Raw genomic sequence first — 15,243 nt, 5'->3', positions numbered from 1 at the left:
GTTAAAATTTCGTTTGATCCGACGGTTAAAATTTTTTTTACAAATGATCCAAATCTAATATTAAAAAATATAATATTAAAAAAACTTATGGTCGCGGGAATTAAAGTCCCTAATAATTGCAAGGAATATGGCTTGCTAAAATCTTATTAGGAAAAAACCCAGTATGAGAAAAATTCTAGTAAAGGTGAAAGAATATGCCAATCATGCATTTCAAAATACTCCCCAAAATATGGACATCATTTGTAATCTCGCAACCGACGATTCCGATGTTCCTTATTAATTTCTCGAATGTGACCGTCGGTAAAATCTTGCTAAACAAATATGCTAAATTATCATTGGATCGAATCCGCAACACACCTATTTCACAATTTTTCTAAAGATCATGAGTAAAGAAAATTTTCGATGAAATATGTTTCCTTTTGATATATCCTCATTTCAATCGTATTATACAAACTACATTATCTTCGTATAAAATAGTAGGAGGATTATCGTTTTTAGATTTCAAACCACAATTCTTTAAACTGTGGCGAGTTATTGATTTCAACCAGACACATTCTTGACTAGCCTCGTGAATTGCTATTATTTCAGCATAATTTGAGGATTTGCGGTTAATATTTGTTTAATGGATCTCCAAGATATCACAATACCACCACATTTATATATGTAGCAGTATGAGACTTGGCTTTATGCAGGCCAACAAGATGTTTAATGCCTTTCCAATGTCGTTGTGTTGACATTGTATTAAATCTTGCTAATAAATTTACAGCAAATGCTATATCTGGTCTTGTACTGTTACAATTACAGGATATGTTAATAAAACTCAGATAAAAAATTGAAACATTTGGATAACAATCAATGACTCTAACATATTTAAGGATTTCAATGGGTGGATTTAAGTATCTAGTAAAGTAACTTGTAAAACTTTTAATTCGCTAATAAAATCTTCTAAATCAACATCACATAAATTATTATGAGATAAAGTACTTGAAAAGACAACACAACATTTTCTAAGCTAGTTATCATTTGAAGATTTATTTTTTAGAATTAAACAAAAACTCAAAAATACTATCAAATTATATAATTGTTCAAATAGCTCATTTAATAACGCAATAGCCATAGCTATAATAATTAGAAAAGAATTAATTTTAAATTGTATCTCATCGGATTATATTCCACATTTTCAAATTGTTTCTTTAAGTAAATACGACATTTATTTGGGAATTTACATTCAACATTCATATGAAAGACAACTTCTTTGGCGTTTTCTAACTGGAGTCAAATTCAATATTTCTATAATTTTTAAAATATTTCATAACATCTTGTATTTGCTTGATGACACTATCAACACAAATTAATTTAGATTGCAATATTTTGACTACCAAAATCCTCAACAAAGTTGACACAAAATAGTATTTGACACAAAATTTGAGCATTTAATACGAATAACTGATCGCTACGAAAAGTCAATTTCTTTTGTAGCGTTTTAAAATTTATTTTAAACATGCAAATTACTATTTTTAAGAGAAAAAAACAAACTGACATATGATTAATCAAATGCAAATAAAAAGAACTTGGATTTATTTTTCATAATATAATACACATTATTTTATTAATAAAATCTGAAATGTTAAATCACTTAAAGATTGTTATTATTATTTCTTATTATTTACTTACGCTCAAAATAACTGTTACACGGTCTATAAAGGGGTCGATATATATATATATATATATATATTTGCCATTTATCCACCTAACTTTTTATCAACACAATACTATATTAACTATGATCCTTAATTGTATCTTATAATCATACAATGTTTATGATAATACATTGGCTCCATTGCCACGTAGCAGCAACTAGGCCGAATGATTTGATCATTGGTGAGTTATTTTATTCTATTTGAATATTTTGCTAATTTATTTATTTTTTATACTTCATATATTCCCATGCCTATAGAATCTTGATTTTATAGTAAAGAATTTTTTTAAAAAAATATTAGCATACAAATTTAAAATTAAAATCAACATATCAATTTAATATTTAAGTGATGTTATTTTTCTTGTGATATAAATTAGTAAGAGTTACACTTTTTGTCAAAACTTTACCATTATCTTATATATATCACACAAAATTTAAATGCTAATATTTTGGTAACTAGAAACTTTTCTAATATTTTGTATTATTATCCATAAGATCCAACAAAAAGTGACTAAATCACTTAACATAGTGATTTAATAATGCCATATGCTATACAATGGAATATACTGCAATAACATTAATTTTTAAGCCTAATTTTGATAACTATAAAAATACATTGTCACCTATTCATGGTTGTCTCATATAACAAGTTTAGAACAGTTTATTACACTTTTATTCACTTGTATTAAAATTTGCTCTTAATTTATTTATAAAAGGGCTTGTATACAAACAAGAGGGCAGCACAGAATTCCAATGTAACAAGTTGAAAATTAAAATAATATGTACGCTACATTTACAAAGCAATATCTTGGCTTGTACAATAAAGCAAGTGAGCTCAGTACTTTTTGTGGTGTTGATATTGGGGTAATTATATTCTCCCCTATAGACAATCCGTACTCATTTTTCCATATGAGTATGGAATCTGTAATGGAGAGATTTAGTATTCCGGACCAGCCCATGAGCAATAAATCTCACCTCATCGACATGCAATCCTGGAACCAAATTGAGCAGCTCAATCAACAGCTTGACAAGATCCTGGAAATGAAGGACCATATAAAAGAAAATGATATGCATCTCGATGAGGTAGATGAAACTCGGTCCAAAGGTTGGTGGGAGTAACTACCCGTTGAAAGCTTGAATGCAGGTCAAGTTCAAGAATGATCATGTGGTTCGAGGCCCTTGATTCCCAAGTTCGTACACTGAAGGAAGATATCATGGATAGCTCTAATTAACATAGCATGGGTGCCATTGGACTTGCCACTAGCGACTCCACAGATAAAAAAAAATAGTAATTGTTACAAATTGTTTTGTAAGGATCTTTGAGTTTGACTAATAATTTTTTATAGTCTATCTAAAACCTTGTTCCAAGTTGAATATAGGAAATGTATGCATATGAAAGAAGAAAGTTAGATACAAGACACAAGATATAGTTACATAATTCGATCTCATCCAATCTCTATAACTACCCAGTTTGATCTCAACCAATCTACATTTAACGAACTTTTGTCCAAATGATATAAAAAGACTAACTTTTGACCATACCAAAAAATTAAATACATGGTGCGATTGTCCGCACCATAATAATAAAAAAATATTCTTGTATTACTGAAGGCGGTGCCATTTCTAATATAAAAAAATAAAAAAAATTATAGGCACCAAAATTAGAACCAAACATAATTAATAATAAATAAATACCATGTTTTGATGCCAAGAATCCACCAGCCAATAAAATAAAAATAATAAAATATATTGGCGTCACCTTCACGCCACACTATAATATATATATATATTTGTTGGATCCTAACATTCTGAGGTTCCAAAGTAGTTCGTCGATTTGTCGGTGTGGGTTCCGGAAGTAGTCCAAAGAGCCTATTTGTTGTCGGATTTTGGGCGGTTCCTTCGGTGGAGCCTGCACAGTTTCGAGCCTAAGCGAGGCTTCGAGCCTAAACGATCGATTTCGATGGATTTAAACTAACATCTACTAAAACTCGGATAAATCTACTGGAAAGCCGATAAAAACATGTAATTTGAATTAAAATGTATAAAAAGAAACTAAAACATTACAAGAAAATAGAGAAAAATACGATTTCATCTTCTTGTGCGTGTGCGTGATGTATTTTTTCATAGTTTTAATCTTAAGATAGAATAACTGCCTCTTCCCACTAAAAGGGCAGTTCCAATTATTCCTCCACCACTCTCAACCACCGGTAACCTCCCACTACTACCTCCAATGGCCTCGTAACCTCCTTCCACTACCTCCAACTGTCTAGTAACCTCCTTCCATAAGTTCTCTGGTAACCTCCTTCCATCAGCTCCCAACCGCTTCCATTGCCTCTAGACCGGGTTCCACTTGCTCTGAACTTCTTCCATTGTCTCTGGACCAAATCTTCCGTTTACTTCGACTTGTTTCCATTGTACTCCTAGCCGGTCTACAGGGATGTATCCCCAACAATCTCAAGTTAAATTGAATCTTCGGTTTTTCTCTTGTTGGCTTGTTTCATGGAGCTTTTTGAATAAAGTATGAAAGTGCATAGGCCCTCCACTAATGTTAAGGACGGAATTATTAACCCAGGGCCAACTGTGGTAGTTATCCCATGATTTGTGGAAGCTGTTGCTTTCTATCTTGTGGAGGCAACCTTCCTCTGCTTTGTGGAAGCATCGTAGTCTAATGGAGGTAGTTGTTTTCAACCCAATGGAGACAACACTTTATGACCTTATGGAAACATTGTTCCGGGATGGAGGCGCCATGGTCCAAGGAGTTACTGCCCTAAGGTCGATGGAGGCTGCTGTTTTTGGCCCTGTGGAAGCACCACAATCCAATGGAAATTGTTGCCTTCGGCTCTGCGGAGGCAGCAGTCTTTGGCTCCAAGGCTTGAAGCTCCATTGCTGTTGAGCGGTTCCATGGCCAATGAGCTTTGCCTTCACTTTTATCTTTGAGCCTCCTTTACGTTCATGTGCTTTTAGACCCATATCCAACAATATTTTAATTTGTGGGGTCCTATTCCTCTATATTTTTTGACCCAACAATCACCGTCACGTAGCAAAGTTTTAAGACTTCTTAACAAATACACAATGAATATTCATCCTAAAAGGTACTAGCCTTAACCAGAACAGATGCATATGCACACTCTATTAGTCATCTACTTCCAAGCCTAACAAGCAATGACATCTCAAAATAAAAGTAAAAAGGTTCACTTGAGCTTTTGATCAAGGTACATATCAACATATGTACATAAAAAACCAATCTTTGCCAAATAAGGAAAACCTACGAGGGAACTTATATTGCATCACAAAATGTCAACGAGGTAGAGAAGAATGTGAGTGAGGTTTGAATATGGATTTTTCCTGTACTATTAATTATTAAAATACTCCATTAATAAGATATCATTTTCTCAAGTTCCTCTCCATGATGTGATTATATCACAATACGCACAAGCTACATATATTGAGGTATAGTAAAGATTGACAGCACCATGGCAATGAAAACAACGAAATGTGGTTATACCTTCAAGAAGCCACCATTCGAAAATCTGAAAGAGATTGTAAGGTCCTCTTTTAGCAATAGAAAAAACATAAAAAAAACTATAGTAAACTTCTAGAATAGATCCAAATAATTTGGGGCAAAAAAAAAAAAAAAAAAAGAAAGTTAGCCATTGGCTCAAAATATACCATTCTCACTCAATTCTAAAATCAAATCAAATCGAACACTCCAATGTAAATGGCAATGCTCATGTTCATATGAATTTAAATCCTTCTGGATCAGATCAGTAAAGACACAAAATTCAAGAGCAAGAGAAACTAAAAGTTGGAGGTGTTTTTGAGTTACCTTTTTGCACCTTCGAGAAGAAAGATCTGGCGGAGAAAGATATATAATAAACTTTATAATTTACCACAGGGACGTAGACAGAGAGGAGAGACAGAACCACAACCATGGGAACCAGCTTTCCCAGCTTCGAGAGGATGATCGCAGTGACAAGGATTCCGGAAATAGGTCAGCGAAATTAGGCTTTCAAAAAATTAGGTATTATTTCAACTAATTTAAATATAAAATACTGAATTTTGCGTCTAAATAATATTTTAATTTCTATAACATAATCTTGACCGTTAAGGTGCGACCAACGGCTCCTCTCACAACAATTTTTATTTTTAAAATAGTCTAAAAGAAGAAGCGCGAATAACCGCACCACACTCTATAAATTTTAATATTCAAAAAATAAATTTATTTTCCGCGCCTTTCTCTATATTTATTGTTAAAAAAAAAAAGCTTTTGAGAAATTTGTTTTATTTAAAAAATCTGATAGTTGAGGCACGAACAATAGCGCCTCTTCCAACAATTTTTTACTTTTAAAAATTGATTTATTAGTAAATGTGTGAAAAACCGTTCCAATAATTTTTTATTTAAAAGAATAATCTTATAACACCAAATTAGTTGCCTATATTTTTATTTTGTTTTATTTTTATAAAATAATAGGTGCCGCTTCGGTGCCTTTATTGTTAGGATTATGATCCCAAAGAAATATTTGCAGAACCTTAACAATGACAAAAATAAGAACAAAATTTTTCAAAGACACAAGGATATATGTGGTTCAGTCAAGATGATCTACATCTATGGGCAAAGGTGAAGTAAAATTTCACTATAAAAAAATAATACAAAATAGGTTCGAATAACAATTCTAAAGCCCACAACTCTCAATCTCCCAAAATACCCTCAAGGCAAAACAAGTAATCCACAAATATATATGGAAAGACTACTTGTTTAACTTTTGTGTGTCTCAAAACCCAACCCAAGGCTACCAATTTATAGGGAATGTTTTATGGCAAATTTGTCACCACAAGCAATATGGGACAATATTTTTCTTCAATTTAAAATACATCAATGTGGGACAAAGCCACATAACAAATCTCTACCTTGCCGTGTCCAACATGACAAACTAGTGAGCTTGCTCTACTTTTTCCAAAAAAGCCCCATCGGGCTAAATCACGAACACTGAACTCCAATCCAACTCAAACACTGTTTGAACTTGACGACTGGAAGAGATTTTGTAAAAATATCAGCAGAATTCTCCTTTGTATCAATTTTCTAAACACAGAACTTCTCTTCAAAAATGATATCTCGGATGAAGTGATACTTCACATCGATGTGCTTTGTTCTGTTGTGATGCCTTTGGTCTTTAGTCAAGTGTATCGCACTTTGACTGTCACAATAAATGACAGTAGTACTCTGATGTAGACTGAGCTCGCCCAAAAGTCCTTTCAACAACAAAACTTCTTTAATTGCCTCTGTCCCTACCATATATTTTGCCTCTGTAGAGACAATGCCACAACTAGCTGTAAGGATGCTTTCCAGCTAAGTGCACAACCACCAATACAAAATACATAGCTTAAGAGAGATCTTCTTCTATCGAGATCGCTAGTATAATAAAAAAATCTACATGTCCAACCAGAGAGCTACTATTTTTTCCAAACTCCAAACAAGCATTCGAAGTACCTTGTAAGTATCTCATAATCCACTTCACAGCCTGCCAATGTGGCTTTCCAGGACAAGACATATATCTGCTAACAACATTGACTGCCTTTGAAATATCTGGACGGGTGCATACCATTGCGTACATAAGACTACCGACTGCATTTGAATAAGGAACCCGCGCCATTTTTTCTTTCTCTTCAACTGATTGTGGTGACTGAGCAGCTGATAATCGAAAGTGATTAGCAAAAGGGACACTCGTTGGTTTGGCATTATTCATGCCAAAATGCTCCAAGACCTTAACATAACTTTCTTGAGTCAAGACCAATATTCTCTGTCCACGAACACGTTGGATATCCACGCCAAGAATTTTCTTCGCTGCTCCCAAATCCTTAATTTCAAATTCACTACTAAGCTGCAACTTGAGAGAGCGAATTTCAGACATATTCTTAGGAGCAATAATTATATCATCAACATACAACAATAGATAGATGCGAGTACCATCGGCTAACTTCCAAAAATAAACACAACTATCATAAATACTCCTCAAATATCAACTACTAAACATAAAAGAGTCAAATCTCTTATACCACTACCTTAGAGACTGCTTCAATCCATATAAGGATTTATTCAACAAATAGTCATGGTCTTTCTTTCCTCTGATTTCAAAACTCTGGGGTTGCTTTATGTAAATATTCTCTTCAAGTTCCCCACATAGAAAGGCTGTCTTAACATCCATCTGTGCTAACTTCAAATCCTTAATGGCAACCAAAGCAAGCAAAATACGAATAGAGCTATGTTTGACAACATGTGTGGATACATCATTACAATACCTTGCACCTGACTATAGCCCTTTGTAATCAACCGTGCTTTCTATCTTACTGTATCACTTCCTGGAATGCCTTTTTTTTTTTCTTGAAGGCCCATTGCTTCCAATAATTCTCTTATCTGGCAGTGGTTTCACAAGAACCCAAGTATTATTCTTATGGAGAGACTCAATTTCTTCATTCATCACCACTATCCACTTAGCAGAATCATCACGCTAAATTGCGTCTGAATATGTGGATGGTTCACTGTCTCCACATATTTAATCTGCAACAGACAATGCAAATGCGACAAAGTTTGTATACCGCTGTGGAGGTTGAGTTTCACTGCGCTATCTCCAATTTAAAATACACCAATGTGGGACAAAGCCATATAAAATTTATGTTTTATTAAAAATAAAATTAAAAATTAGATGTGTAAAATAGCAACTACATTAAATAATAATAATTTTTTATATAAAAAAATAATAAGGCACAATTTTCTATGTTAAAAAGTATTTTTTACATATTTTGGTGCGAATTTCGACAACTAATGGTGTCCATGCCACACCACGCCATCTTATTTGATTTGGCCAATAAATTCTTATATAATTTCGAATTTTATTGTAGGTTGTTCGCCTCCCCTAAGTGCCTTCCCGTAGTTGGAGATGGAGAAGCATGTTCCTCCACGGGTATGTTTGTAGCTGGCCCTGATGAGTGAATGGTGGTTGTACTAGATTGATTCCTTCGGTTACTAGTATTTATTATTAGGGAGCTTGTGTTGTATTTATTTTTTTTCAGAAGTGAAGAATTATGTTTTAAGTTTTTTATTCGTCTGCAATATGTAAAATGGAAGTTCTTCAATTCAACCATTAATTCCAAATCTTCAAAGGAGAGAAGTACCATCCGTTGGAGTTTGAAAATGAAGACTCTTTTCAACTCTCAAGAATTGTGGGATTTGGTTGAAATTGGATTTGATGACCCAGACCCGACTCCTGCAGCACCGGATAAACAGTTGCGGGAAAATTGTAGAAAAGATGCAAAGGCATTGCTACTCTTCCAATCGACATTACAGGATGATATTGTTCCCTGTATTGCATCTGCGAGAACATCCAAGATTGCATGGGATATTTGAAGCAAGAATATTTGGGTGACGACAAAGTACTTACAATTAAATTGCAAACCCTTCGGCGTGATTTTGAAACATTGAGTATGAAAGAAAAAGAATCATTTCAAGAATATCCGTCACGTGTTTCTGGTATCGTCAACCAGATGCAGTGTTATGGAGAATCTGGATCGGTCAGCGATCAGATTGTTGTCAGTAAGGTTCTCGGAAATTTGATTCCAAAATTTGATCATTGCTACAATTGAGGAAAGTAAGGACTTGTCAACGTGTAAACTTGATGAATTGATGAGTTCTCTGATGTCGCATGAAGCAAGATTGAACAGATCTTCTGAAAAATCAGAAGAAAAAGCGTTTCAAATTAAGGGGGGAGAGTTCAAAGGGAAAGTCAGAATTTTCTGTAAATTGTGGGCACGGCAGAGGTAGCTTTTGAGGATGAGGTCATGGTGGAGGCAGGGGCAGGTCTTCTGAACCACGCCAATTAAAAAATAATTTGCAATGCAGATAATGCAACAAGGGCATGGAGAGATTTTTTTTTGGGCAAAGCAGAAGGATGAACAAAAGCAGACAAATTTTACTGAGCAAACTGAAGAAACAAACAAATTATTTATGACACATTCATTGATTTGTGGGGATGATTATAAAGATATTTGGTTTTTGGACAGTGGTTGTTCAAACCACATTTCGGAAAATAAATTTTTATTCAAAGATCTTGATGAAACACAAAAATGAGAAGTTCGACTTGAGATGGAAAGAAAATGAGAATTGAAGGAAAATGTACAATTATTGTGAAACCAATCCAAAGTGATTTTTATCTTCTCCACCATGTGCAATTTGTGCCTACATTAGCTTATAATTTTCTAAGTGTAGGACAATTAATTTCAAGTGGCTATTTGGTTATGTTTGATGGAAAATCGTGCATTATTCGTGACAAAAATTCTTGTCAGACGTTAGCGACTATCCGTAGGACAAGAAGTCGAATGTTTCCATTGGATGTCTTTCGATCAGTGGGCAAAGCTTTGGTTGTTAGGAGAAATGAATAATCAAATATTTGGCACTTACGTTATGGCCATCTACATGTAAATGGTTTGAAGTTGTTATGTCAAAAATAATGGTGGTTGGATTGCCAAAAATTTCAGAGATTGATTTTTGTGAAGCATGTGTGTATGGAAAACAGTCCAGAGGTTCATTCCCTAGTGGACGATCTTGGAGATCTTCAACTTTTTTGGAGCTTGTACATGCTGATTTATGTAGGTCAATGCAAACAGAATCTCTTGGTGGAAGTCGATATTTTCTTTTGTTTATTGACGGCTATAGTCATATAACTTGGGGTTTATTTCTTGAAACTCAAATCTGAAAGTCTTGATAACTTTAAAAAATTTAAGGTTTATGGTGGAAAAGCAATGCAGAAAAAATATTAAGGTGTTGCGCACTGAAAGAGGCGGTAAGTTCTTATCTAATGACTTTATCTCTTTCTGCGAAAATTATGGCATTCGTAGGGAACTTACAACACCTTATACACCGGAGCAAAATGGTGTTGCTGAAAGGAAAAATAGAATAGTGGTGGAAATGGCGAGAAGTCTTTTAAAAACTAAAGTACTTCCGAATCCTTTTTGGGGAGAAGCAGTGGCAACAGCCGTGTATTTATTAAATATATCTCCTACGAAAGCTGTTTTGAATAGGACGCCATATGAGTTTGGAATGGTAGAAAACCCAGGGTGAGCCATTTAAAAGTTTTTGGTTGTCCAGCATATGCTTTGATTAATCTGCATTCAAAATTGGATGAAAAATCTGAGAAGTGCATTTTCTAATGAAAATTAAGCTTGTTCAAGAAGATTTCAAACATAACATTTAGATAGCAGTTTTTTTGTCTGGCAGTTACTGGTTTGTCTAGTTACTGTTTATCTACTGCTCAGACAGTTCCATTGATATTTGCGTTTGCATTTATTGTTGTTTTTTCTAGAATCTTTCTTGTATCTCTATATATTTCGAGGAGTCTTGTAATGGTTTTGATGCGAGCAATATTTATCTTCATTTTCATTCTCCAAACAAACGTTGAGTGTGCACACACAACACTGACCAAGCAATCTATAGAGGATTTGCTAACTTGTTTTATTATCTGCTTCTGTAATATCCAAAAAGTGGTATCAGAGCCTAACGGCGAAAGGCAGCCCAAAGACGGATATGGCGTCCAGCAGTTCCCTTCCGGTGCCCAAGTTGACGAAAGATAATTACAGGATGTGGAGTATACAAATGGAGGCATTATTGGGATCTCTTGATGTATGGGACCTGGTTGAATCTAGGTATGCAAAAGCAGAAGGTGAAAAAGTTAATGCAGAGGAACATAAGGAGTTGAAGAAAAAGGAGAAGAAAACTTTGTTCACAATCTATCAAGGTGTTGATGAAGCAGATTTCGAGTTGATATCCACTGCCCAGACATTGAAGGAGGCATGGGACAGATTAAAGAAAGCTCATGAAGCAATTGATAAAGTGAAGAAGATTCGACTGCAGTCCTTGACGGCTCAGTTTGAGGCATTGAATCATGGTGAGACAAATAGTATTGCAAATTACTTCTCTCGTGTTATAGCTATTGCGCATCAGATCCGAAGAAATGGAGCGGAACTAGAAGATGCTAAAATTAATCAAAAAATATTGAGGTCACTACATCCGAGGTATGATTTCGTAGCAGTAGCCATTCAAGAGTCCAAAAATGTGGAGGAGATGACGGTTGATGAGTTGCTGGGTTCGCTCTAAGCCTATGCGCACATGGTTTTGAGAAGAGGAGGTGATACTTCTTTGGAACAAGCTCTCCAAACGAGTCTCACATTCAAGAAATTTGATGCATCCAGAGGAGGCACATAACATGGAAGATTTCAGCCACGAAGAGCAAGAGGAGGACGAGCTACGTATAGGCAAGCTCAAGAGACTGGACATAATGACCAGAATTGTGCTCAAGGACAAAATCGAGGCCGAGGAAGATGGCAAGGACGTGGCTGTGGAAGAAACTCTAGATGGAGGTATGACAAATCTGAAATTCAATGTCATGATTGCAAGAACTTTGGTCATTATGCTAGAGAGTGTTGACAGAACACTAATTCTGTAAAAGAAGAAGCAAATCTGGTTGACCAAGAAGAAACCAATGGTGGTCAAGCACTACTTATGTTGGCAAAAGAAGAACCGGAAAGTGTGCAGGAAAGTACATGGTACCTTGACACTGGAGCATCAAATCATATGTGTGGGAGAAAAGAAGTTTTCATAAAACTCGATGAAAGGCAGATGGGAAACATCACATTTGGAGATTTGTCAAAATGCCCAATTAAAGGAAAAAGAGATGTAGCCCTCGAATTGCAATCTGGAAGGCACGTACTCATTTCAAATGTTTATTATGTGCCTAAAATTAAAAGCAATTTGCTCAGTATTGGGCAGTTGCTTGAGAAGGGGTATGATATCAGCATGAATAATCTGATGATGATGTTACGTGATAAAAACAATCAGATTGTTACAAATGTGAGAATGACCAGGAACCGAATGTTTCCCCTGAAGCTAATGGCAGCGAGCGATTCATACTGTCAGAAGGTTGCAATTCTGGATGGTAGTACTTTGTGGCACTTGCGGTATGGGCATCTTAATTTTGGAGGACTGAAATCACTCGGTAGCAAAAACATGGTGCTGGGATTGCCAAAAATTGAACCAGCAAGCAATCCGTGTGAAATTTGTGTCATGGGAAAGCAACAGAGAAAGCAATTCAGCAAGCACGGAGAAAAAAGAGCCAAATCACAGATCGAGTTGGTGCATTCCGATGTTTGTGGACCAATTACACCAACCTCATTTGGCGAAAACAGGTACTTTTTGACATTTACAGATGATTACAGTGGCAAAAAATGGGTGTATATGATGAAACAAAAGAGAAGTGTTTACAAAGTTCAAGGAGTTCAAGAATCTAATGGAGAAACAAAGTGGAAAATACCTAAGATGGTTAAGGACAGATCGTGGAGGAGAATACACCTCAAGGGAGTTTGATAGATTCTGTAAGGAACATGGCATATAACATCAGCTGACTATGCCACAGACACCCTGACAGAATGGAGTTTCGGAGAGGAAGAACAGAACCATCATGAACATGGTTTGCTGCATGCTGAAAGAAAGAATGGTGCCAAAAGAGTTTTGGGGAGATGCTGTAGCTTGTGAAGTCTATTTTATTGAACAAGTTTCCAACAAAGAGAATTGGTGACATCACTCCAGAAGAAGCATGGAGCAAGCAGAAACCGAATGTCGATCATCTCAGAATCTTTGGAAGCATTGCATATGCTAAGGTGCAGGAGGAGAAAAGAGCAAAGCTTGAAGACAAAAGCCAGAAGCGTATTTTACTCGGCTATGGTGAAAATTGCAGAGGTTACAAGCTGTACAACCCAATTACCAAGAAGATTATTATGTCAAGAGATGTGACATTTGATGAAGAAAAATGCTGGGACTGGAGCAGCAAGCATCATAGCGAACAAAATCCAGTAATTGAAGTTGGTGAGGAAGAAACAGAAAGTGTTCGGGCAACAACACCCAACTGTGGAGGAAGCGAATCTGATAGTGATGATTCCAGGAGTCCATCAATAAGGAGAATGAGAAGTATTCAGGAGTTGATTGACAACACAGAGGTTGTTGAAGATTATATTGACGATGAATACAACAATTTCTGTTTATTTGCTGAAATAGACCCACTAACATTTCAGGAAGCTGCGGAAGATCCTAAGTTGCAGAAAGCTATGGAGGAAGAAATTCAAGCAATTCAGAAAAACAAAACCTGGGAGCTTACTTCACTTCCAGAAGGTCACAAATCCATTGGAATCAAATGGGTGTACAAAACAAAGAGAAATGCTGAAGGAAAAGTCGAGCGCCATAAAGCAAGATTGGTGGTGAAAGGGTACAAGCAAAAATACGGGATTGATTATGAAGAGGTTTTTGCCCCATAGCACGACTTGAAACTGTGAGATTACTGATTTCCATTGCTGCCCAGAGAAATCAGAAGATCTATCAGATAGATGTCAAGTCGGCATTTTTGAATGGAAAACTTGAATAAGAGGTATATATTGAGCAACTCCCTGGATTTCAAATTGAAGGTCAGGAAGACAATGTTTATAGATTGAAGAAGGCTCTTTATGGATTAAAGCAAGCACCAAGGGCATGGAACTCAAGAATTGACTTATATTTCTTAGCAAATGGCTTCGTGAAGTGTCCATACGAGCACTCACTTTAAGCTAAGATGAACTCTGCAGGTGACTTGTTATTGAACTGTTTATACGTTGATGATCTGATCTTTACATGCAGCAAAGATTCTAGGATTAAGGAGTTCAAACAGTCAATGAAAAAGGAGTTTGAGATGAATGACTTGTGTTTGATGCGATATTTCCTTGGAATTGAAGTGCCTCAAGATGCAACGAACATATTGGTGTCACAAGAAAAATATGCTAAGGAAATTCTGCAGAAATTTACTATGACAGATTGTGAGTCTGTGGACACACCAGTTGAGTGTGGGACTGCTCTAACCAAAAAAGGAGAAGGCAAGCCAACAAATCCAACATATTTCAAGAGCCTTGTGGGATGTTTGAGGTACTTGACATGTGCCAGGCCTGATATTTTATATGGAGTTGGGCTTGTTAGCAGATTTATGGAGACAACAAAGGCATCTCATTTGAAGGTAGCAAAAAGAATCCTGAGATATATCAAAGGTACTATCGATTATAGATTGTTATATTCAGCAACATAAAATCCTGATCTTGTTAGGTTCAGTGATAGTGATTGGGCCGGAAGCCGTGATGATCGAAAGAGCACTACATGATTCATGTTTTATTTTGTTGGTTGTGCATTTACTTGGTCTTCGAAGAAGCAGTCAATCGTTGCATTATCTATTTGTGAGGCAGAATACATTGCTGCAACATCCTGTGTTTGCCATGCTATTTGGTTGAGAAAATTGCTCGGTGAATTTAAGTTAGAGTAGAAGCATCCGACCAAGATCTACATTGACCACAAGTCTGCTATTACAGTTGCAAAGAATCCAATTCATCATGAACACTCAAAGCACATTGATACTCGTTTCCATTTCATCAGAGAGCATGTGAAGTCAAAGAAAGTTGAATTGCAACATATGAGTACAAATAATCAA

General features: G+C 35.6%; 1 protein-coding gene across 1 annotated transcript; it reads left to right on the top strand.

The window, feature by feature from the left end:
• The first annotated feature begins 11,273 nt into the window (after positions 1 to 11,273).
• On the top strand, positions 11,274 to 11,843 carry LOC127258312 (uncharacterized). The gene has a single exon (XM_051285112.1). The coding sequence runs from the start codon at positions 11,274 to 11,276 to the stop codon at positions 11,841 to 11,843; it is 570 nt and encodes a 189-aa protein (XP_051141069.1).
• The last annotated feature ends 3,400 nt before the right edge of the window (positions 11,844 to 15,243 follow it).

Source organism: Andrographis paniculata, unplaced genomic scaffold, assembly GCF_009805555.1.
Source record: "Andrographis paniculata isolate CXL003 unplaced genomic scaffold, ASM980555v1 Contig14END, whole genome shotgun sequence".
NCBI classification, from domain to species: domain Eukaryota; kingdom Viridiplantae; phylum Streptophyta; class Magnoliopsida; order Lamiales; family Acanthaceae; genus Andrographis; species Andrographis paniculata.
This window is presented reverse-complemented; position numbering and strand designations above follow the sequence as displayed.